At 39.2% G+C, this 24,256-nt stretch overlaps 1 protein-coding gene across 1 annotated transcript; it reads right to left on the minus strand.

The window, feature by feature from the left end:
* Nucleotides 1-1,408: 1,408 nt before the first annotated feature.
* acsbg2 (acyl-CoA synthetase bubblegum family member 2) lies at nucleotides 1,409-23,327 on the minus strand. The gene is made up of 15 exons (XM_056377769.1): nucleotides 23,168-23,327; nucleotides 18,324-18,453; nucleotides 16,852-16,976; nucleotides 14,207-14,478; nucleotides 12,481-12,569; nucleotides 10,788-10,908; nucleotides 10,128-10,208; nucleotides 9,888-10,037; nucleotides 8,456-8,632; nucleotides 7,542-7,723; nucleotides 6,338-6,580; nucleotides 6,002-6,219; nucleotides 5,733-5,872; nucleotides 4,316-4,562; nucleotides 1,409-3,245 (listed from the first exon to the last, which is right to left on the minus strand). The coding sequence occupies exons 1-15, from the start codon at nucleotides 23,172-23,174 to the stop codon at nucleotides 3,127-3,129; spliced, it is 2,301 nt and encodes a 766-aa protein (XP_056233744.1). The 5' UTR covers nucleotides 23,175-23,327; the 3' UTR covers nucleotides 1,409-3,126.
* Nucleotides 23,328-24,256: the final 929 nt, after the last annotated feature.

Genomic DNA, 24,256 nt, shown 5'->3' on the forward strand with positions numbered 1-24,256 from the left:
TAGGCAAAATAATCTAGTAACCGAGAAAGTGATCACCAGATTTATTGGTAATGAAATGATTTTATATTGCAGCCTTAATGATCAATGACAGAAGATTTATCTGTATAAGCCACTCTTTGTTATCCCTCATGTTAGCATATCTTAAATTTCTAAACATATTTTATCATTAAGGTTTAATCTTGACCACTTGTGTCACCCATAAATCTCAACCCATAGTAAAATATGCATAAATTAATTGAGATTATTTTTTGGCTGGAAAAGCAGCTGCAGCAGAAAACATACTTTTTATTTGCATTACTATCGGCCTTAATGCGCTGACCACACCTGTATTTAATAAAGCACTAATTAACAGCAGGAGAAGCACAGGTGCTGCTAATAACATTAATGAAGGCTCCCTTTCACACAGGAAAGACAGTGATAAAATGTGGTTGTGGAGAAGATCTGTGGGTCTTTAAGTAAGTGTAGCTGGTGGTGGAAAACCCAAAGACACTCAGCAGTCATCATGGAAGGTAAGTGGTTTGACAGAGTATGACAGTACTAACTATAATAACTGTAATAATGACACTACTACTACTGGAGTTGTTTCCATGTTGACTCAGTTCCTTGGTTTGTTTTTGGGCTCTAGTTTTGTGGCAGCGCTGTATTGGAATAATAACCAAAGGTTGCTCTTGTTTTGTTTTTTTAAGTCACATGACCACTTAACCTCCATTGCTGCATCCACAGAACCTTTGGTTTAAACTGCACCTAAAGTTTAGTCCGAACCAGCTGCTGTTTCCTGTAAAGTCATCGTAACTCCTGTAGAGGTCATTGTTTCAGAGGTTTAACTAAAACCTCAACTAATCTTTCCTAATAATTTCTGTTTCTCCATGTATGTTCTTTGAAGGCACAACTGTATCTCTTTATCTGTCTATATATCTGTATAAAATACTATTTCTTCATAGCTTTTAGTTAAACAAATTATCCTTTACTTTTGGCTATTTATTTGAACTGTCCACGCATTACTTTTAGATAACTGGTTCAACTTCTTTGCTTGCTTGCTAACTCATTTTCATGCATGTGGTATTCAGATGTTACAGTTGACTCAATATGTTGATTAAGTTTTTTGGGTTTTTTTTTCTCAATTCAAGTCATCATTTAATTTTTTTTTCTTTCTATGTATTACCCATCTCTATGGTGGAAAAATAACACAATGTAAAGCACACTAAGTAATTTACATTTATATAATACTTTGTCTTCCCTGTGCCACACTTCTTTTACTATAGTACTTCCACCATTGTGGAGGTTTCTATTTTGGTTTCTATGTATAGAGTATATGTTCATACAGCTCTGTGACAGGGTGCGTGCATATGTACATTTAACCTCTTCCCATTAAAAAGGCTGCCAGACACTTTAAAAAGGAAGAAACGCATGAGCATAATCACTGTTTATTCCTTTACTGATCACACAAACATTCACACTTCTGTAGGCTGTATACAGAAACAGGACTGCTTTGCATCTCTCCTGCAGTGTCATGCATATTTCCATCTTTACACCCTGATATTTTAAACAATAACAGCTCCTTAGGGTCAAGTAAATCCAGTCTTCTGTCTGGGGTCTTGTGAGCTCTCTGACCTGTTTGAGGATGGGTTTCCACAGAGTAACAATATTCCAACAACACAGTATAATTAGAAAGTACAATAATGTAAGTCCTTCAGTACTTTTTAGAAACCAAACCTTCATGTTACAGGCTGTGAAACTGTTCCAACTTCTCATTTATGATTGTTGCAAGAAACTCATTCACCCAGACACTCTGAATCACCGTCATTTCCTTATTTAACTTTATACACACACATGAACATTGCTCTGTTTTGTTTACCCTGAACTTTAATTGCTTTGAGGGAACCATAACAACCAAACTCGCCATAATTTTAAATCATCAGAACTACAAATACCTATGATATGCTTTATATACAGTTACATAATATACATTAATCAGCTCTTTGGAGTACAGTTACCCCTTTTTGGCCTTCCTTCAATCTGTCTGAAATGTCTTCAGTGAGGCCAAAGACATGCTGTCGTTAAAACCTTGAGCATTTGAACATTTATACATCTGATCCACAAGGAATGGCAACAGACCAATAAGGGCAGTTTCATACAGCTGATATATTTGCCTTTTTCCACCATCTAATTTATGTACACTTTCCATTCCTGCTACATGTTATCAGCGTCTGAGTGCAAAACAATTGAGATTTCTAGCCTGAAAAATAAAATTAAATAAAGACAAGCGTGAGGATGCAGATGATGTCGGCAAAAGATATTTACAATACAATCCACAAAATCACAGCGGGTCTACACACAGACGGACCATTTAGAAAACATTTCACCAGGACCAGGCAGGTGTGTAGGCTGTAATGAGTCGGCACACAAAACAGCTTGACTTTACAAATTACAAAAAGCTAAATATATGGCTTAAATGACATGTTTTTACAGCATGAAAAACTGAATTTGGATGCTTAGTTATGAGATATATATTCAATTCATCTACCTTTGCAGAAAACCTCTGACTTTCTGAACTGCTTATTTTCTTTAAATCCAGGCTGATAAAGATGAGAAACACAAAGTACATGTAAAAAGCCAGTAAACATTTGATATGGTTGCTGAATTTCATATGAAGTTTTTTCTAGAAATGTTTCTTCATTTGAAGCTCTTTTGGCCCATGTAAACTTTGGCAAACTGAAAATAAATAAAGAAAAACATGTTCAAAAACGCATTACTCCTTCAAAACATCCTATAAACTTGTTTGTTTGTTTGTTTTTTTTTGTTTTGTTTTTTTTTATCAATTATTACAGCACAATAAACTCTTCTTACATCCACTTCATCTATCGGATATTGCTGCTCATCCCAGCAATACAAATAAATAGTTGAATTCAGCTTATTGAATCTTAAATCATAAAGCTATTTTAGAATGGCTTCTTCTCAATTCTCTACAAATGTAAACCAAGACAGAACAACTGAAACTTAAGGCAATCAAAACATTTATATACGAGAGGAAATAAAATGGCGACAGGGAGACGCTGCATGAATGAGGTGGAGTGTGTCTGCATGTGAACAGACAGTCTGGATCTCCCTGCAGGTGGAGGAGCAGCTCTATTTGGGAGGCAGTGGGTTGTCGGGAGTCGTCGGAGTCGCCAGCTCCTTGTAAAAGTTCTCAATCTGCTCCTTGTACATCTTCACCACCACTGGACGCTTCAGCTTCATGGTAGGGCCTGTGGAACGAGATAATAATTCATACTGTTAAACTCTTGCTTTTTGTATTTGTTTAACACTTGAACAAACTCAGTGATGTAACATACTGTGGCTGTTGCTCCAACTTTACTTTGGCTGCAGTTTAGAGCTAAAACCTGTGCTGTCTCGATCAAAGATCACATGGTCTTTAAACATAATTAGTTTGCCCTCAGAAGCTGCTTTTGAGCTGCGTTCATGTCATATCAAAGGTTTTGTAATTATGAGTTTCCGACTTGTAAATTGCGTTCATGTCAATATCTAAGTCACCTCAGTTAACGTCCATTATTTAATGTAATTAAATACAATTTGATATACAATCATCTGACCTGAACGCTTGCAAGTCGTTAACATGGGAACTTTTCTACCATCCATCCCATAAAACATGAACGTGGTCAAAGTCTGAACACAGCAACTGCCCCCTGTAAAAATCCCATAAATGCCACTCAGGAGGTCGTTGTAACTCAGGTTTAACTTGCAGGTTTGAGCCTGTATTTATTTTTTCAAACTGCTAAAAGTAAAATTTTGGACTCAAGTGAAAAATGAAAGTAAAAATGATCCACAAACTTGAGAAAACAAGCTTTTTATCAAAATTCTTTGACATGTAACAGAGCTCCAGAGGAAATTCAATGTGGTCAAGAATAGATGCTACATGGCTGAAATCCTGAGACAGGTGAGCACACACCTGAGACATGTGTTAGAGTGATTTTACAAAATATCATTGGTCATGAATCAACAGATGTATCATTATGTATTTTAAGATTCATCTGATAGGATTTATCAGGGTACAAACAAACCACAGAAATGAAACTGACATCCGTTTTGTTTGCAATCAAACAATCTGGGACAAAATTTCCTCTGTGTACTGTGCTGTTACTCAGTTTTTAATTGACGAACTTGGCTTGATAATGTAGCAGAAAATAGTAACAAAAAAAATAGATAAAAGGATTAATTAGATTAGTGGTTTCAAACCTTGTTGTTGTGACAGAAGTCTAATCATGATATTTGATCATTGAGTAGGACAAAAATATATCAATGCTCCCGTCGCACACACCTAGCTCTCCTCCACCAACGGAGAAGTCCCGATCCAGAACAATCCACTTCTGGATGCGTTGAGCGTTGGAGGTTGCCTTCTCATTGACTCTGTTAATCCCCTCCTGGATGGCGGTGTGGATCGCACGGTCTCGGCCGCCTGTGATCTCAGAAACACGCGTGGCGTTGCTGCTCAGCCTCTTGCAGAACTCCACTGCCTCTGGTGCCAGCTCGTCCTCTGGATCGCCTGTGTCAGCGTTCACCTGGCACTGGAGACAAAAATGTTAAAAAGGTTTTTAATTTATTGAATCATATTTTGATTACCATTATCATTTTCTTGTTCGTGCAGTTTCTAGTATTAATACAATACAAATTTGCTCTTTTTTTGAACGTTAAGATCACTCTTCGTGCTGTTGCACTCAAAGTCCACTAGATGGCAGTGTCTGAACACAGTTGTCTAAGAATCCAGAGCTTTGCTTTTCACCGCTGATGCAAATCTCCTTCTGCTATGTTATCGGTCATGAAGACACATAATTTAAGATAAAAATCTGTGAGGGTCAGATGTTTACAAGACTCAGAGATATCATGTTTTGAAATCCATGTCTCAGATACAGTATTGTTAATGAGTTACCTCTTCAGTCTCCATCTGATACCCTTCAATCTCTTCTCTATCTTCCTTTTCTAGAGTGGTGCAACGTAACGAAGCACATTTACTCCACTATGATCATGACACCTATAGATACTTTAAACTTAAATTTCACACACACACCAACAGTGTGTATAACAAGAGTATAAAATTAGTCAACTCACTGTAATTTGAGGTTTTGACTTTTACTCAGACAACTTTTCACTGCTTTGTCTTTTTACAGGCCAAACAATTAAAAGATGAAGAAAGAAAATAATCAACAAATTAATCCATAATAATAAACTGCAAAGTTAAAATGCTACACTAGATTATACTTCCTGATGCATCAATGTGCAACACTTAACAGCAGCTGTTTTTCTGTATTGAGCTATTGTGCTGAGCTACATTTTAATGATAATACTTTCATCTTTTATGTCCTTTTAGTTCAGTAACATTTTTTTTTTTTTTTTGGGCATTTTTGCTTTCATTTTAGTGCAGTGAGAGAGAGACAGGGAAGTCAGGGAGAGACAGAGGGAATGACATGCAGCAAAGGGCCACGGGTTGTACTCAAACCCATGGCAGCTGCAGTTAGGACTGATCTCATGTGGTACGCGCTCTACCAGGTGAGCCACCAAGGCGCCCCTTATTTGTAACATTTGCAAGACTTTAAATTGTAATTGAGTATCATAAGTGTACTCTGGCTACTTTTATTCTAGTAAAGGATGTGAATACTTATATATCCACCACTGCCCTGCTTCCCTCTGCTTAATCTGCAATTAAAGGCCTCATCAAGGTCTCAGTTCCTTGTCTTTACCTTAATGGTGAGCAGCATAGACAGAAACTTCCTCTTGTCTCCAATCAGCATGGCGTTGCTAATCAGCGGCACGGCCTCTTTCACTGCATCCTCAATGGGGACAGGAGGGATGTTCTCTCCTCCTGCTGTGATGATCAGCTCTAAAATCAAACAGACACAGAAGGTTAAGTAACAGAAATCTGTTTCTAAGGCTTTAAAAGATTCAGCGTCCTGTAAAAGGATATAAGGCTGTGAAGAGATCTATATCACTGAACAGTAAAGTAAAGTACCTTTAATTCTTCCGGTGATGAAGAGGAATCCGTTCTGGTCGTGTTTGCCCAGGTCACCTGAGTGAAGCCAGCCCTCTGCATCCAGAGCCTCCTCTGTCTTCTCAGGCATGTTGAGGTAACCCATGAATACGTGGCGACCCCAGAAGCAGATCTCTCCGTTTCCCTCCTCGTCTGGGTTGTGCAGCTTCGTCTTACACCCTGGGATCTCTTTACCACAGCTGCAGAACAAAAACATTCCTCTGATTCATCAGTCTCACGTGTCTTAAACTGGCTCTTTTTTGTCAATACAAGGAAATTCAGCATCTTATGAAACTGATTTGATAAGGGAAAATGTACCTGGTGAGCTTGAAGGCATCAGGGAGGGAGATGGTGTGAGGTCCAGTGCTCTCACTCATGCCGTACAGCTCGTACAGAGGAATATCCAGGCTGAGGAAGAACTCCAGGGTGTCTTTGGTGATGGGTGCGGCGCCTGTGTAGCACTTGTTGCAGCGGTCCAAGCCCAGGGCCTTACGCACCTTTTTGAACACAAGCTTTTTGGCTATGTGATAGCTGAACGGTGTGCGGCCAGCTTCTCTGTTTCTGAAGAGAGACAAAACGACAACCAGGGTTAGTGTTTGTGTGTCAAGGCTTGATCAGATTCACAAATATCAAGTGTTCCAATCGATGGTCAATGAGACGCACTATATCATATGCCCATTTCAAGTCTATCTGTATATCTATATACCCAAACATGACATGGTGGCAATACTAAAGAGCCAGAGATAACGCTTTATGGGTCCTGTATTTTCTAGCTAAATTCCTGGAAACTTAAAAAAAAATAATCAGGATATTTCCAAGAAATAGCTGCAATTTGGTACTATAGGTATAGGTATACACACACACACACACACACATATATATATATATATATATCACTAGTATAGGTGAAAATGGAGTAAGTGTTGCTACAGTTAAGTACCTGCCTGTTGTATTCAAGTTTTTAAGAATAAAAATAGTCAATTATGTTGTAGGTAAGAGAAAAATTGTTCATAAACAGAGGTCAGTATCCATGAGAATTTCTTAGAAAAAAAATTCTTCATGACTTTGAGCTGCCGTACTTATTAGATCTGCTTGTTAATCGATAAATATTAATTTACACCCTTACCTGTAGTTCTCAGCTGAACCTTAGTTTTGTATTTCACATTAATGTGATGATCGACAAATAAAACAAAACTCCTTACAAACATTTTTACCGACCTTAAATAACGTAACTGTGTTTTGAAACTTTCACTTTCTCCATTTCCTTTATAATTAAAACCAAACTGCGTGGGCCTTTCTCGGAAATATCCATGTGACTTACAGCTAAATACTGGCTAATGTTTTGGAAATGATGAGGAAGGTTTATATAAAGTTATCTGGAAAATACAGAACCATAGAATAAAGCATTGGAAAATAACAATATTTCAGTAATAAGAGAGCAAAAGCATGGAAACAGGAACTCCCCACCCTTTGAGAAATGATTCAACCCTGTCTAAATGAAGCTTTAATTTCATGCACATACTGGTTCATCTTGGTGAGATTAGTCTGCAAACCGACATCTTTGGCCCAAGCAGCCACTTTCCTGCGCACAGTGGAAGACTTTGCTCCAGCAGATTTCATCTTCTCCTGCATCTTTTCCCAGACACGAGGGACGCCCATGAAGGCTGTGGGACGCACCTCCTTCAAGGTGTTTACCAGAGAGCCCTGATAAAAAAAGGAACTATTATTATTTACCAGAAATGTTTATTGTTATTAAATGTGGCAGTTTGCAGGTCACGTGGAGGGAAAATGAGCAGAAAATTTGAAATCTTCTACCACACCATGAGGTAAAGACTGCACGAAAATATGTTTGAAAACAAACAAAGAAGCCTTTGCTGTTTGTGGAAGGTTCTCATATGTGCCCCCCCCTCAGGATCTGTCTTTAACCTTTACTAGAATACTTCTGTAATCTGCATCTAATCACTACAAACTTGCTGAACGTGTAGGGGTGATGATCATGACCACAGTGACGATTAAAAGAAAGAAGCCCTAAGAAATAAATGTCCCTGAGAGGCAGCAGCTCAGCATACCAGACATGTTTTTACACCAGCGATAAAAACTTGTAATTCCTATGAAATGTGAAGATTTTTTAATACTTTTATTATTTTTTATCTCCGTTGTGTATTCATGTATATTTTTATTCTTAAACATTTAACTCCTTAAGTCAGGTGTCTTTCACTATTGTTTGTAATCTTGTTTTTGTGAAGTTGTAATGTATTTATAATGTAATTTTATTTTATGTAATTTAACATTATAGGCATCGTAAAAGTCACTTTATGGAACAGTTGTATTAGACTGCACGGGTGAACCCAATAAACTGACAACTCAGTGTATGTTTTGTGTGTCCACGTGTTTGTGTACTGTTCACCACATATAAACACAAATGTTTCGTTTTACCTTGAGGGCATCTGGCTGAGCGAAGTACGTCGCCCCCCCGACCCTCATGGTGACCCAGATGTCCACCATCTGAGCTGCGATGTGGCTGAGCGGCAGGTAGCTGACCACCACCTCCTGAGCCTGGTTGGCGTCTGTCAGGCGCACATGACGGCTGGTGGAGAGCGCGGTCCATGTTAGCTGAAGGGGAAGAAGACAGGAATACTGTCAATACGATGAATCTTAATCGTTATATGAAGGGGCGGTCACGTGGAGACACATTTTTACAAGACACAGAAACAAAGGTGAAAGTACAGTACCTGACCTCAGGGTTTTAAACCTCTCTTACTGGACTTTGACAGGAATAAAATATGTGCAGCAAAATAGGTTTATACTGATACAGTCCGATAGTTGGGCACCGTTAACAAGCAGTGGTGGAAGAAGTATTCAGATCCTTTACTTAAATAAAAGTATCGACACATTACTGCAGAAATACCTCATAAGTAAAAGTACTCTATTTACAAACCTACTGAAGTCAAAGCGCAAGTATTATCAACAAAATGTACTTAGAGTCGCTCAGTACATAGAAAAACATCCCTTGTGACTGATGTACTATCATATATGATTTGATTAATATTGATGCTACATTACATAAGCAGCAGTTTATTGTTGTAAAATGTGAGGTGAAGCTGGGTTAACTACTTAATATACAGATGGATATTTTAGTCATGTGTTTCCCGACCTGAGGGCTGGGCTCCATAAAATGGTTAAAGGATAAATCTGAGGGGTCATGAGATGATTAATAGGAGAGCAAAGAAGAAAAAACTAACTTCCAAAACACATTTTTGTTCTGTTTCTTTGGACCTCTCTGTGCCTTGAACAGTTTTCTTAATCAAACTGTGAGAGAAGTTTAAAGAGGAAACAAACAGCTCACAGACATTTGAAACACAAGAGACCCCAGGACCCCAGCTAGACACGTTTTGTGGTAAGAGGTCTCAAGCAAAATCTTTAATAAGGCATTTTATTTCATAAATATATTGTGTGGTTTTTATGTAAAATGTTCATTTGAAAAGTAACTAAAGATGTCAGATGTAGTGGAGTAAGTACAATATTTCCCTCTGAAATGGAGTCAGTGTATAAAGTAGGATAAAAAGGAAATGCTCACATTAAATACAAAGTAAAATGTAAAGTAAAATGCTTGAGTAGCTCTAATTAGTTACTTTATGACATCTTTGTGGGGTTATAGAGTTATATATATGATCCATACCTACATGAAGACCTGCCTAACAAGCAGTGTAATATGTTGATCCCTGCATATCTGTCAGCTGTATATCTGTCTGCACTTTTCTCCCATTACAAAACACCAGGATGCTTCTTCTGTCAGTGTGAGTCACCACACATGGGACACTTCTGTGTCCTCAGAGGTAGAAACACACGCTGGGCCCATGTAACTTACATTGTCATGGCTCAGCATGACTCCTTTGGGCTGGCCTGTGGTTCCTGAGGTGTAGATGAGCGTGCAGCATTGGTTGGGCTTCTGCCTGGAGATGATGGCATCGAGGGGAGCGTCAGGCTCATCACGTCCAAGCTCCATAAACTCTGCCCACTGTGGTAAACAAAGAAAATCACTTAAATGATGCTTCTTGAACTAAAGTCTTTTTCAAATTTGGTCTTGTCATAATTAGAGTATACTTACTGTGTACAGATTTGGTCTCTTCTCTTTTAGTGCATCTTTGTACTGGATAATGGCTTTCAAGTGAGGAAGCTTGTCTTCAACCTGTGAACAAATACAATACAATCTACATACTGTCATGGAAAAGTCAACGAGACGACTTGTGTCAGTTCTACACAACTGGTTATAAATATTTATATTATGATAAAAAATAATGCAGCGCATGGAGGAGCTGCTGATGGGAGGGAAAAATTTAAAATAATTGTGGATTGTAGCGAATCAGGAACAACTCAGAAAACAAAAATTACTTCTATAATTTTGGAAAATACATTTTGCCTCTTTAATTTTAGTTGGTAGTGGCAATCCAAAGTTGCAGCTCGATTAATGTCAGATGGAGAAAGCATTGTAATATAAGTATGTAGTATATACTGTAAACAATTAGTACAGAATTCAGACACAGCATCTGTCTCGCCTACATAAGACAGATTTCCTATGTAAATGTGGTATGTACACCTGCAGCTACAAGTGATATAACTTTTCTTTTCACTCATGAAAACATTTTTAATATCTGATCCTGATCACATCTCAACAGAAAACATTATTTATATTTATGTGAATATCATCAATTCATAGTTGACAACAGTATTTCATTGCAGTGTATATGGTAACTAATGCTGATCTCACCTGAAGGATTTTCTGCAGCTGTTTGTGGTTCTCCACTACAATGATATTGGCCTTGCAGTTTTCTGCTACATACTGACATGCCTCCGGAGAATTGGTGGTGTAGATGCCCACAGCAAACCCACTGCAACAGACACCAGAGTCAGAGTTAGCAGTTTCTCTTTCACATTTACCAAAACATGAAGCTCTCCTCTTATGTTACTCTGCAGGATCTTAGATGCAGACAGAGAGAGTTTAGGAACATGACAATATACAAGATTCTTGGTGGATAAGCTTTAGTATGTCCACTAGCAACTGCCTCGTTTCTAGTGACGATGGGACAATAGAAACTACCCGACCTCACATCCATCTCTAATGGGAAGTAAGAGGAGCAAGACTTGATTGAGCTGAGTGCTTCTGCTTTTCAGTAACATGATCTGCAGCAAATGTTGAGTCCACTACTGAGTTCATCCAACACAGTGTGTGATCAGGACCAGTTTGACAAGCTGACAGTAGTTTCACTACATTCTTACTCAAGCGTCAACACTGAGCAGAGACATAAGGCGTGGGAGTACGGAATCCACATACAGTATCAATGTGTGTTCATGCTCCAAGAGAGAAGTTTAATGTGTTGGCACACCAGGGGAATGACATTTACTGATCTTCAGTGTAACAAAAGTCATTTCCCTCAATGCATTCTTGTAGTCAGCTGTCCAAGAACTGCTGTAGACAAAAAGTCTTTATAATCACGGCTCAAACTGAACACATGGCACGAAGGACCCAATGCCACATAACAGATGTTTTGTGGTGTAAGCAGCTGAGCTGCAACAAATCTGCCCCTTGACCAATCAATGGATGATGCTTTTCCATTTAATGCAGGGTTTTGGTTTCTCAGATCGAGTCAATTTCTTGGTCCCTTTCAGTTCACTGGATGAAGAACCACTAAAGGTTTCATTTCTGCTTAAGCCTTCCACACTGAATATTTATGCAATCACCAAAGCAGCAAGGCTCGTGATTATGGTTATGTGACAGTTCCATGAGGGGTGGAAGAATGACTCAAAACCATAACCTAACGAAAAATGCCAACAGAACAATGTATAAATACTCCATGGCATAAGTAAAAGTCCTGTAATTAAATAAAGCTTCTTAAATAACACAGTATTTGATTGTTAATACTGATGCATCAATGTATAATCAGCAGTTTTAGTTTTAAGTATTTAATTATCTTGACCCCTAAATTGGTTCCTAATCTAGAAATCAAACCCCACTGATGGGTCACAAGATACATTTGAGAGATGATTTGAGATGAGTTGATGAGATGAATAGGAGAGGAAATTACTATTACTTCTTTTTTGTCCTCCTAAAGCAGTTACTTAAAAGAAACTATCTGAGGGAAATCACTCTTTGAAGGAACTGCTACTAACTCATAGACACCTGACATGTGACAAGGAGCCTCAACCAGACACTGATTCCTAAATGTACCTAGTTGCTTAGTTTTCCCCACTTCTGTCTTTCACCTTCCTGTTTAGCATAGTGCTGTAATCAATCAAGTGAAGATGCTACACGCTGAACTCAATGACACCCAAGGTTGTCTCATATTTCTAGTCTTAGATTGCATCACTCAAACATGCACATACACAACGCTGGCAATGAAGCCCTGAGTGAAGGAACATTGGGCTTGTCACTGACAATCACATAAACTCAAAATGAAACTCACCCTGCCAAAATCGCTCCAATATCCGCAATGAACCACTCAGCTGAGTTGAAGCCCAGGATGCCGACGCCGTGGTAGTGCTGCAGACCAAGCTGTAAAAAGACAAACACCCTTTTTCAGTCTAACAAAATAGCAGACTGTAAAAATACCAGTTCTAGTTCATAATTTAGCAAGTACAATTCAATTTATTCTCTTATTTCCTCTCAGCTGTCAGTTTTCTTAGGTGTGTTTATTAAATTTCAAAATATTTTTGGGGACATTTTTGCCAGGAAACAAAGCTGCTCAACCAGGTTTATGTCTCCTAAGTCACCGTCATTCTCTGGCTTTCATTTAAAAAAAAAAAACTGCTCAGAGAAACATGGTGTAAATATTGATGTTGCTTTGAAGTCTTTGCAACAATGATTTAAGATAAAACTGCGAGTTGCATCCTTTATGAAACTCTTTGAGAGGTGTTTTTCTTACATGCACTGACATCAATCGAAATCTAAATATGTCTTTATTCCTGAAACATTTGGAGAGCAGATCTGCTGATTTACAGTGATCACAGCTCTTGGTTGCTACAGCAGCTGTTACTATGGAGACAGATACACAAGCAAATGCACATGAGACGGTTATAATGCAAACTGATACCAAGTTAAAAACTGCACAGAGCTTTTTAAATAACTCATGAAGTCTTTAAAAGCAGTAGTTGGAATTTATAAGGCTTGACATCTGAAGCTCAACCCATTGTTGACCCAGTGCTCTGTTGATGTTTGCGAGTGTGAAAACTCATGTTCAGATTAGTTTGTGTGTGTACTGTACAGAGAGACACGTGTACGTGTGTGTACATGACACTGGCCGGGTCTCCATGCTGACTAACTGTGCTGAGTTTCACAATAAACAATAACATGCTCTGTCCTGTATGAACAGCTGAGGCCTGCCTCACTGTCTGGCTGACATTTCAGCCCGACTCCTTCGTGCCGTACTGTGTTTTGTCTGGACTGACTTGGAATAAAATCAAATGCAAGACTTTAAAACAATGACAGGAGAAGTCGATTGTTTAAAACCAAACAGAAATTCTAGACCTTTAGATACTGAGGGAGATCTGTCGTGAGGGTGGATATAAACAAAAGAGTAAAGAGTGTACTCTGAACTCTACACTATTTTAAAGTGTTGTGTAATTGAGGAGTTTCATATATTTTGATATTAGATGACAGTGAGGAAGTTTTTATAATTGAGCAACGCCAATAGGAAAATGTATCCATGCTGGAACTTGCAAATGTTGAACTGTTCTGGGTGTAAGCACATATTTCACACAAAATTAAATATATCTGTTACATAAGATATTAGGATTTCATTAAAAGGCTGAAACTATTGATTATTTTCATGAATTAGTTTAGTTATTTGGTCTATAAAATGTCAGAAAATAGTGATTCTATAAAACAGAAAAAGAATCAAATCCTCACTCGGAGCATTGAGCATTTCTTTTTAAATATTGACTGATTATTGAAATTTTTCTTTCAATCAACTTCCCTGACCAACTGTTTATCACTGAGAAAGCTGGAAACTGCCACATCATGGACATGAATATCAGTAATGCTTAATAGTAAGAAGTTTTTGGGTTTGCACTGCCAGAATCCTCCCAATGGTTGCTCTAATAAAACCAGGATGAATTGAAAAAGTTCAGCTGTAAAGAAAAGCCTTTAATCCTGTCATTTACACTAAATCACTTAATAGTTACAAAAACTACCTTGAGGAAGCTCTTGGCGGCGGTGCGGCAGGTCTGGTAGTAGTCTCTGTAGTTCAGGGTCTTCTGCTGCTCACCCTCCTTCCAGCCCAGAGCTGTGTAGTTCCCAAAGCGCTCCACAGCTGAGGTGAACATCTGGTTGACAGTCAGGGGTGTCTCAGCAGCCAGGCCAGAGTCCCCCATCCTCAGTTTCACCTCCGCATCGCCCTGTGACGTGCACAGGCCGGGCGCTGCTGCTGCTGGCACGGACAGGGAGTTTGGGCGCTGGGCATTCACTAGAGGCCGAGAAAACATTCAGAGAGAAGAACAAAGGCTTGTCAAAAAGCTTCAGGGGCTGTGTGGGGGTGGGCATGGTCCACATGCAGCTGCAGGAGAGAGAGGTGTGGCGATGGCTCATGAGAGCAGTGGCAGGTGAATGGATTGATCAGCTTCTGCTTGTTGTGTAATCACACTCTCCCTTTGCAGTAGTATGACACACACACACACACACACACACACACACACACACACACACACACACACACACACACACAGAGTGGCCCGTCAGAGACTGTTGAAGTGTGTTGTAAGAATAAGAGTGACTGGACTACCAGAGACGCACGATAGAAAGTATTTATGTGGTTTACAGTAGTTACAGTGGCAGCGAGACTTTGCTACATACTGATTTTTGCACTGATCTCCTTTCCAAGAAAACATCTGCTGTAATCTCCTCATCTCCACGTGAATTTCAAGAAACAGCCTGCATTTGTTGCATTAGAGGGAACGTGATTCACCCTCCAGCACTATTTGAAAGCTACAAAACGAGCATGGACCAATGAGCAGATGAGCGAGCCTAATCTGAGCCCTTGGCAAGAGTGTCAGTCTCAGTCACACAGGATGCACAGTGATGTCAAAATGAACAATGGTAAGCCTTTACTTCAGGTTGGCTGGATGTAGTTTTCTTTTTAAACATGATCTCATCAGTATACTAAGTTTATAAGCTACTTAACTGATTTGAGGCTGATGGCAATATTTGATATTTGAATTCTGACACTGATTTATCAGCCAATATTAATTTTGTTCACACAACCCAAAACATAAATGAACATTTTAATGAGGTTCCATTAAAACATTTTTTCACAATTATGAATAAGAAGTGTCATGTCATGTGACGTTTGACAGTTGAAAAATGAACTTGTCACTATTTTCTGGTGGACAAAGTACAGAAAGGTGACACTGTTTTAAAACATTTCTTGGCATTTCTGTAGTTTCATTTCACTTCATTTCATTTATCTGCTGACGTGCTGATACCGATATATCTGCAAAGAGCTAACACTTTACTGGACGATTCATCAGTCTCGCTCTAAAACAAACTTCTTTCATATGAAACACAAAATGCACTGTGCCATCTCACACCTGTAAAGTGTTTTACATTACCAGGTTCTAAAAAAAAGTATACATTTTCAATTCAGTTGTTATGATAAATGTGGTACATTAAGAATAAATAATAATCTTAAATTGTTGTTTAAGAAAAACCAGTGTTTATTATAATGTGGGTTTTATTTTCCTAGTTCTGGCTTTTGGTTTTATTGGTTATGATAACAAAGTACACGTGCTGAGATCTCAGAAACATGAGCAGTCAGATGATCATACAAGTTGTAAATAAAACCTTCCTGTTAGCCAAACTTATCTGGAAGAGAAAACTAAAACCATAAAATTACAATCCAAAGCCGTTTCCACTCACGGTTTCATTTTCAATGCTCTGACTTCTAGTTGTTTTGTTGCAGCCTGTCTGATGATCATCTGCCTTTTGTTCTAGTTTTCTAATGCCAGAGCTACAAAACTAAAAGTTGTTATAAACAACACATTTCCTTTCCAAAGAAAACTACTTTTTCACAAACCACAATGAAGGATGTGTCATTGACCCAACGGCCAGCAGGATGTTTTGAATATACGATGGGGTCATATTGTAGGCAGAGGAACTAAATGATGGCGGATTTATGACCAAACACAAGCAGCTGCTTATCAGTACAGAGCACCACTGGGTGATCATGGAAAACTCAGCCAGCAGCAGACACACACACTGGTATTTCAATTTAATTATATTCTATACTGAATAATTAAACGTAAAAAATAAGATGATCATTTCATTGTATATTCCTATGAAAATAAACCTATTTAACAGAGTTACTGCTCCACTGACCCGATTCTTCAGGACAATTACTAAAGTTTCTGTAAGCAGTTCTATAAGTAGTCAGCCCTACGTCACAGCCCAAGATAAGCTTTTCAAAGCGTTAACAAATATTATGGAAGAGGTGTTACACGTACCAGGACGTCTCCCTCAGTGACTAACGCAGGAAGGAATGTCAAAGTGGAGTTTGAAGGCAGGAAAAGGAAAGTCAGGTTTGTTCTGCCAAAGAATGTGTTCTTTTACTTCTGTTTGGCCTACTTCCTCAGGAAAAACACAATCGCTAATGCTGACTTCAGCGACTAGAGCCAACACAGTGACTGTATGAAACATAATATGAATAAGAACCTCATTGTCTGTATATTTCTTATCGGAATTTGCTTTTAATCCGGCTGCACCACCCTCACAAATGTTAGAGTTTAGGGTGGGACGAAGAAAGAGCAAACACACTCAACCCGGTGGCTCTTCCTTCAGCCCTCACCTGTTTGTGTGTTTGAGGTCTGTTCAGCAGGGACCTTTGTAGTCTTGGTGTTGCTGGTGCTGACTTCATTATGGGCACCAATCTCCTCTTCTCTTTCCCCTGTGGACTCTTCCTCTGAAGACTCACTTAAGAAACAGAAAGGAAAAAAAAACATGTCACTGCACTGCCACGTCCTTGGAAATAACCAAAGACAAAACACCTGTCCCTGCACTGAGTCTTAAGGGAAAACTGTGGCTCTAAACACATTGTTGAACTCACCATCATCATCACTATCCAGACAGCACATATTATGCTCACATCTCAACTGTAGACCTTGTAAACACTCATAATAGTTTCACAGTAAAGTTTATTTCATTACATCAAATTAAAGCTTCAAGGTTTAAGCTGAAGTGAGAACAACACTACGATTACACTGACAGAAATACAATCCTATACAGAATGAGACTGCACAATCACTAACATTATGTTAAATATTAGTGAGCACTGAAGCTCAAACCTGGGTGGTATATTTGGTATCTGCATCCTGTAATTCCCCTATCAGCCCACCTGTATTCAAATCTTAGTAAAAATCTTACTAAATTTTCCTTTAGAACCTAGTGTGTTTTTAATACCCTTCTACCCACTGGATCTTATTTTGAGAATGAAAGTCTAAATTTATAGACATGTATATTACAAGTAAAACTATTTACTGCTCTAAACTGAGAAAAAATAACATACATTTTGAGTATCTTTATTTGAGATACTGTGACACTGGGAATCTCCTGATGAATTAGGTATGTTTGAATGTAAATGTACAGGTACGCTTGATAAGATTTAACATTAACTTCATCTAATGAGGAGTGAGATGTGAGTTCTGCTATTTCTGTATTTTTCTCTGTTTTAAATATGTTGCAGATGTTGATTTCGCTGACAAAACTTTTTTTTTTTTAATATACACTATTTAACTGAAGACGGAAAGAGGAGTGAAGGGTTTAATCTTTTGTTTGTTTGATTGTTTTTGCTTCTTGTTCAAAAACACATGATAGAAAAAGCCATGCATTATAGAATCCTATTCATTTATCAAAAAATCCTAGCAAAAGGCAATAACACTATGGGGTCCAATACAAAAAGCACTACCAATTTGTTATCAAGCTAAAACCAGTGGTTCTCAACCTTTTGGGGTTGTGATCCCTTTAAAGCCAAACCAAGGTCAACTTCAGCTCCCTGATCAAAGGTACAATCTGAGAAGGTAAAGGGTGCGTTTTTGTCTTCTTACATAGTTTAATTTTAATGATTTTTAGGAGGGAGGCCTGATGAGGTAACGCCTCAAGTATTTTACCAGGAAAAAACAAAAACATATCAAATTTTATGGCGCAGGAAAATGTGACTGCTCTTCTTTGTCACTCCTCAGATTCATCTCAACTCTCTGGCCGGGGACCAAAACCCCGGAGACAGTGCTGTCAAGGTGGTTTAGTGTCTCTGTGTGGACATACTTGGCTGCATCCACAGCGACGTCATCAAGAGAGGCTGCGCTGTCTCCTGCACCACAGGATGACTCCAGGACACCGCCCGCTCTGGGAGGCTCCATCACCACAGCTTCAGCGGTGGGATCACACACGGTCACTGAAAAAGGGAAGTGACAGGACTTGTTAGCTATATTTGACAAGAACGTCCACAACAAGGAAACAGTTAAGGAGGGTGACTAAGAGAACTGCACCGTATCCAGTTCATTGTCCGTGTCTGCCCACGGACTGAACAAGGACTTTGACATTTTTGTAATGTTCAAATCTTGTCTGTCCTCTCGTTGAACTGTTTCACTGATGACTAACTGTCTTTCAACAAAATTGTTGCAGATTAGTTTTCTGTCAATCAGCTACACAAATAATTGAGAAGTCTTTTCAGAGCTTACCAGTGTTGTACTATGTGTCCAAATCATCTGAGAAAAACAGATTGATTATATTTATTCTATCACTATATTCAGAGGATCTTGTGTCTATATTTGATTTGCAGCCTATTGACTGATAAATTACTGAAGCCTTGGATTTTTCTGCTGAAAATATTGTTAATAATTTGAGGGGTAGATGTTGACATAACTGATGACTTGACCAAGAATTTGAACACTTGTGTGGAGTATTTGGCTGCCATCTGCAACGTGCAATTTCCTTCAATACACCCACGTAATAATATCTGATGCTTGGCCAGTAACACCTGCTGAAATCAGGTGGAGTCGAAATATGAACCGTCTTGGTCAGATAAGGATGTTATGTTGAAAGGTAGCTGTACCCGAATAAATATTAGACGTATACTTTTAGCCCGGTTGGAGACGATACCTCATGACTTAAAAAAGAAAACAAGTCTTGCTCCACTGGTCTAATTGCAAGTCGGCAAGTAACACCAGCATGTGACCACCAGCGGCTTGAAGTACTCACAAGACTCACACCTGAGTGTTGTTGGCCTCCGGTCACAGTACTTTTTTTAGCATCTGTAGTTTAGGGTTCTGTTTACACCCTGTTACTGGCTCGTGCGCAGGTTTGAGTGTACCATCAGTTATTTTGATTTTTCATTAAGACATAAGTGACTATAAATATTGACGACATATGGTGACTGCACTCTGCTGAATAAACACAGAAAAGGAAGAAATGTAATGTGCACAAACACCTGACACGTTGACAGGAAATCACTCGATAGGACCACTATGTTTAGTTACGCCTTGCTTATTATCAACCTTTACAGCTTACTTTATGAGCTGTTGAATAAACATTGTCTGTGCCTATACAATGACGACTCCGTTGACAAAATTTGGTTGTATGGCAACAGTGTGGGGAACATATGGAGCCTAGCTGACAAAGTGGGAGCGTCTACAGATAACAGTATTTTTATGAATACTGGACTGTCTTTCATGTTAATGCTTGATAAACAAAACACCTTTCTAAAAAATTGTTCTATTACTGCACCCTCAAAAGCATAAAGCAACATCTGATGATGAAACCAGATGTAGTGATATGAGAACATAAAAGACATACAAGCCCATGTGGACAGTGGAGGACGGACAAAGGTAGCTTGATTTATTCTCCGCTTTCAATCATCCTGCATTGCAGTTGCTATGTAAAAAGGTGATCAGCACCATTTCAAAAGAGTTGGGAGAGAGAATCCATCTCCATTTCCCATTACCTTATCACAGGAACCACATCAAAGCCTCAAACAATAAACCATCACCACTCGACCACCGTCAAACACACACCTCCATGACACTCCCTCCCCCTCTCACTCTGTTGTTGCCTGCACCCTTCTCTGTGGTAAATGACAGGTCCGGCCTGTTTTTTTAAGGGGGCTGAAAACACATACCAGCGTCTACGTCTGTCTATTGTGGCAGCAGCCAATCATGACTCGCCGGTCAGGGACAATTGGGCAAATGGAAAGACAGACTCCAGAGAGGTCAGAGAGCAGGAGTGAAAATATTTTCCATCACGCTTTAGAGTTTGACACATATTTGCCGACCAAACCGTCCAATATATACTAACATAGTATAAAACAGGTTAAATACTTTATTCCATGTGTATTTAAAATGGTTGGAGGAAACTGCAAACATTCCTGAAATTCTGGACTCTTAGGAATCAGCTGCCATCATCTCAAAGCACCGCAAACCGTCATCACTGTTGTAAAAGACAATCAATTCTACTTCGGTCATGTGTCAAGCAACCAGCTGACCCCAAGTAGACTTCAGCTCGTTAAGTATTACTACAGAGGCGTGAAAGATCTCTCAGCCGAAGACACAGATGTCACAGGGTGATCTTACCGATGCTCACATGTAAAAGCTGCTATTGTATTTTGCTTCTTCTTTCTAATGCAGTTGCAGTTTCCTCAGGAAGACAGGTGCTGGTGGATGTGGTTTAATTAAAATGGAAGACGAGGTAAGGGTAAAGGCAGGCAGTTCTGGGATGACGTGGGGTTTGATGGGGTAGACATAAAAAATTCCCCCTCCTCCACTTCTTTAGGCTGTGTCATTGTTTTGGTCCCGGGATGGGAAGGGTGAGGGGTGTGAGTCTGATCTGGAGAAAAGGTTCAGTCACTCGTTCCCTCCAAGTCTGGACATATACAGCCTTCAACATCAGACTATATAAAAATCCCCAAGGGTATTTCTTACTTGCCCCCTTTTTATTTCCCCTTCTTCCTTTCAAACACTATGTCCATTTTGTTCTGAGCTATCATCACATGAACCCCGTCTCATTTAGATCACAAATAGATTGAGATGCATGCTGCTGATTTAGCTCTGGTGTGGCAACCCCCTACTTCTTGTCAGGCAGTGACAAATACCTTGCAACATCAATCACTGGTCAGCAAGTCTTACTGAATCATTAATCCACTGCCTAAAAATAACATCTCCGGCTTGTTTTGGTACACTATCAGTTTCAGTTTTCATTTTAATTAATTTTTTTTCCAATGCTGGGGTTTACTTGTATCACCCATGGGCTATGTTTGTGGATTTCCCCTTCAGCTGAACTCAGCAACCTTCAGCAAAAGCAAAGTCTTTTGGAAGTAGGACAACTGTTTTCATTATCAATTAACCTACTGATTATTTATCTTGGAAAACAATTTATTGTTGTTTATAAAATGTAAAAAAAATACTGGAAATTTCCCAGGCTCCAAGGTGGCGTCTTGAAATGCAGGCAAATGATGGCCATTTTCTCCAGAAAAATGCCTCAAATGATGAACTGATTATTAGAATAGGTACAGATTAATCTTATGTTAATTACATTGACTGATTGTAACAGCTCTGTAGCTAGAACCAAAGATTGTTTTCATTATCGATTTATGGTTCAGTCTATGAAATGTCAAAAAAAGTGTGAATAAGTGCCTATCTCAACTTCCTAGAGTGAAAGGTGACATCTTCAAATGTCTTATTTTGTCCGAAAGGCATAGATATTCAGCTTACAATGATATGTGACAAAGAAAAGCAGCAAAGCCTGTTATTTGAAAGCTTGAACCGGAGAATATTTGGCATTTTTTCCACTATTCTTGTTAGAAAAATGCCAGAAACAGTTCATTGGTTATCAGAATAGCTGCCGATTATTTTTCTGTTGATCGACTAATTATTAATTTCAGCTCCACAGCTCTACTTTAAAGAACGTTTTGATATACCTCTTAGTCCAAAAAGACAAGGAAGTAATTTTTCCGCTTTCATTGCATTTCCTTGTCATGTAGCAACACAACTAATGCCAAAAATGATTGATCTGATGGATTTAGCACAGCGCTAACTGACATCATTATTGCATTAATGCAATCAGGAGAGGATTATGAATGTGGAGGAGAGTTTGGCATAGCAACAGCTGTTCCCTTCAGAAAGGGAAAATACTGCAACAGTTGGAAACACAGCACTTAAACCTTTATGTTTTATCACTGATTGATACAGAAAGAGTCTTCGACACAAAGAAACCAGAAAACGATCACTACAACCCCATGCTTAACCAAAAACGTGTCTGCCCCAAACCAAACAAGGGACTCTCCCCAACACAATACCACCATGCCTGTAAACTTCTGCTGGGTTAATCCCTTGTCAAACTGAACAGACAAAACCCCACCCCTCCTTTCGGTTTTGTCTCACTTTTCTCATGCTGTCTCTTTTTGTCCAAGGCAACAGCCAGCTCCACTTGACTGTCTGAACCTAATATTGATACTGAAAACACACCAGAGATAAACTGAATTTCTGTCAATCAATCCTCTGCATGATCTGCATCCCCAGCCATCTGGTGCCTCTGAACATCACCCAGTTGAGCAGTTTACGACTGGGCGTAATCCTCAGCATCCTCACTGTACACTTACCAAGCCACATGTAATATCTTTGTTCCAATTCTAAACATTTACGAGCCAATACAGATCTACAATACAGGAAAAAAAAGACCAAGGCTTTAAAGGGATCTCTTCAACGTTATCTGTCATCTGGCAAATTCACACAGACATGCTGGTTGGGTTACACCCAAGAAACCAGCTCTCCACATGTTATTAAGAGATGACTGAGCCATAAATCTCCTGAAATCGATAAATGTATTAAACCATAGCTGTACGAATTTTAACCAAGCTGAAGAATGATCTTTTCACAATGGTAAGTTCATGACAGGAACTGGTTAAGCCAACATGGAAATCAGACTACGGCATAAAACCAGAGGAAATAACTGATCTTAATTTACATCAAATGATAGTGTCATACATGAGACATGCTTAGAAGCCGTTTTCTCAGGGATCGTTACCAAACCTGATCTGTCTAAGTGTAAGCTGAAAGATAAAAGGGCTACACCTCAGCTATATGAAACAAAAACATAAACTGAGCTGAAATACTCACATTGCATTGCTGGAATCTAAATCTTTTCTTGTGTTGTTTTTAATCTTCCACTTTTCCTCTGCCCTTTTTCTAAATGTCGTAGCTTCAGTTTGCCGCTAAACATAAATACAGCAACCGCCCACTGCACCTACAACTTGAGCAGCATATCATTCATTTTCAAACAGCAGCCGGCTCGGTTGGTCCCTCCCCCTAAAAACCCCACCCAGATTTCCTCCAGACCCCCCCCCCCCCCCGGGCGTACCTTCCCCCAGCCCCCCCACTACACCAAAGACACCTGATTGGTCGAAACGGCTCACACCACAAAACCTATTTTCCATATAAGGCCACGCAAGCCAAATGAATCAGATGGGGGAAGTAGCAGTGACGACACACCAGTGCCGGGATCTTCCAGTGTGTTTTAGCTGCATGAACCGGCTTCGGATCTCTGTCCAGTTTTACATCACTGGGTGTTGCAGAGCTTTTAGACCATAACAGTGCAGGGCACACTAACACGATATGGTGGTATCGAGTACAAATAAAACAATATGCATCATTATTCCTACTAACTTAGAGCTGGTAACTAATTAAATTAGGCGTTTTTACTTAAACATGAAGGCTTCACCAGTGTAAATTTGATTGGTATCGAATTCGCAAGATACTAGTAGAGAAGATTAATTTGTTCGTTACAGGCCAGCACCAGGACACACACACACAGCCATCCTTGGCAGATGATGCTATGAAACCTAAACCCATCCCCCCTACAGAAATACTCCCCAGCGCGCGCACACACAGTCAGACACACGTTGCAGCTTTGCCGGCTGAGGTTACTATCGGACAAGGTTTCTGAGACATTATTGCAAGTGCAGCTGTGCTGGTTTGGCTTTATGAGTTTCCACTGGCTGAAATCCATTTTATGCACTTGCAAACAAAAGCCCACATCCTGTGACATATATTATAAAAAACATTGCACACTGATATGTCATTCCTTTCTGTCTTTCTTAATTTAAACCACTGATGCTTCCATCAATGATTATTTTCAATTAATTGATTAATCATTGCAATTCATCCCATTTTTAAAAAGCTGTGGAAGAAACTAAGTAGGCTACATTT

This window comes from Seriola aureovittata, chromosome 6, assembly GCF_021018895.1.
Source record: "Seriola aureovittata isolate HTS-2021-v1 ecotype China chromosome 6, ASM2101889v1, whole genome shotgun sequence".
NCBI lineage: Eukaryota > Metazoa > Chordata > Actinopteri > Carangiformes > Carangidae > Seriola > Seriola aureovittata.

Excerpts from the sequence above, each read along its gene's own strand:
- acsbg2 (XM_056377769.1), bottom strand. Across the intron at positions 14,479-16,851 it reads GACCTCAAACACACAAACAG|TGAATGCCCAGCGCCCAAAC; the intron begins GTGAGGGCTGAA and ends CTCGGCCTCTAG. Across the intron at positions 10,209-10,787 it reads AGCTGCAGAAAATCCTTCAG|GTTGAAGACAAGCTTCCTCA; the intron begins GTGAGATCAGCA and ends ATTTGTTCACAG.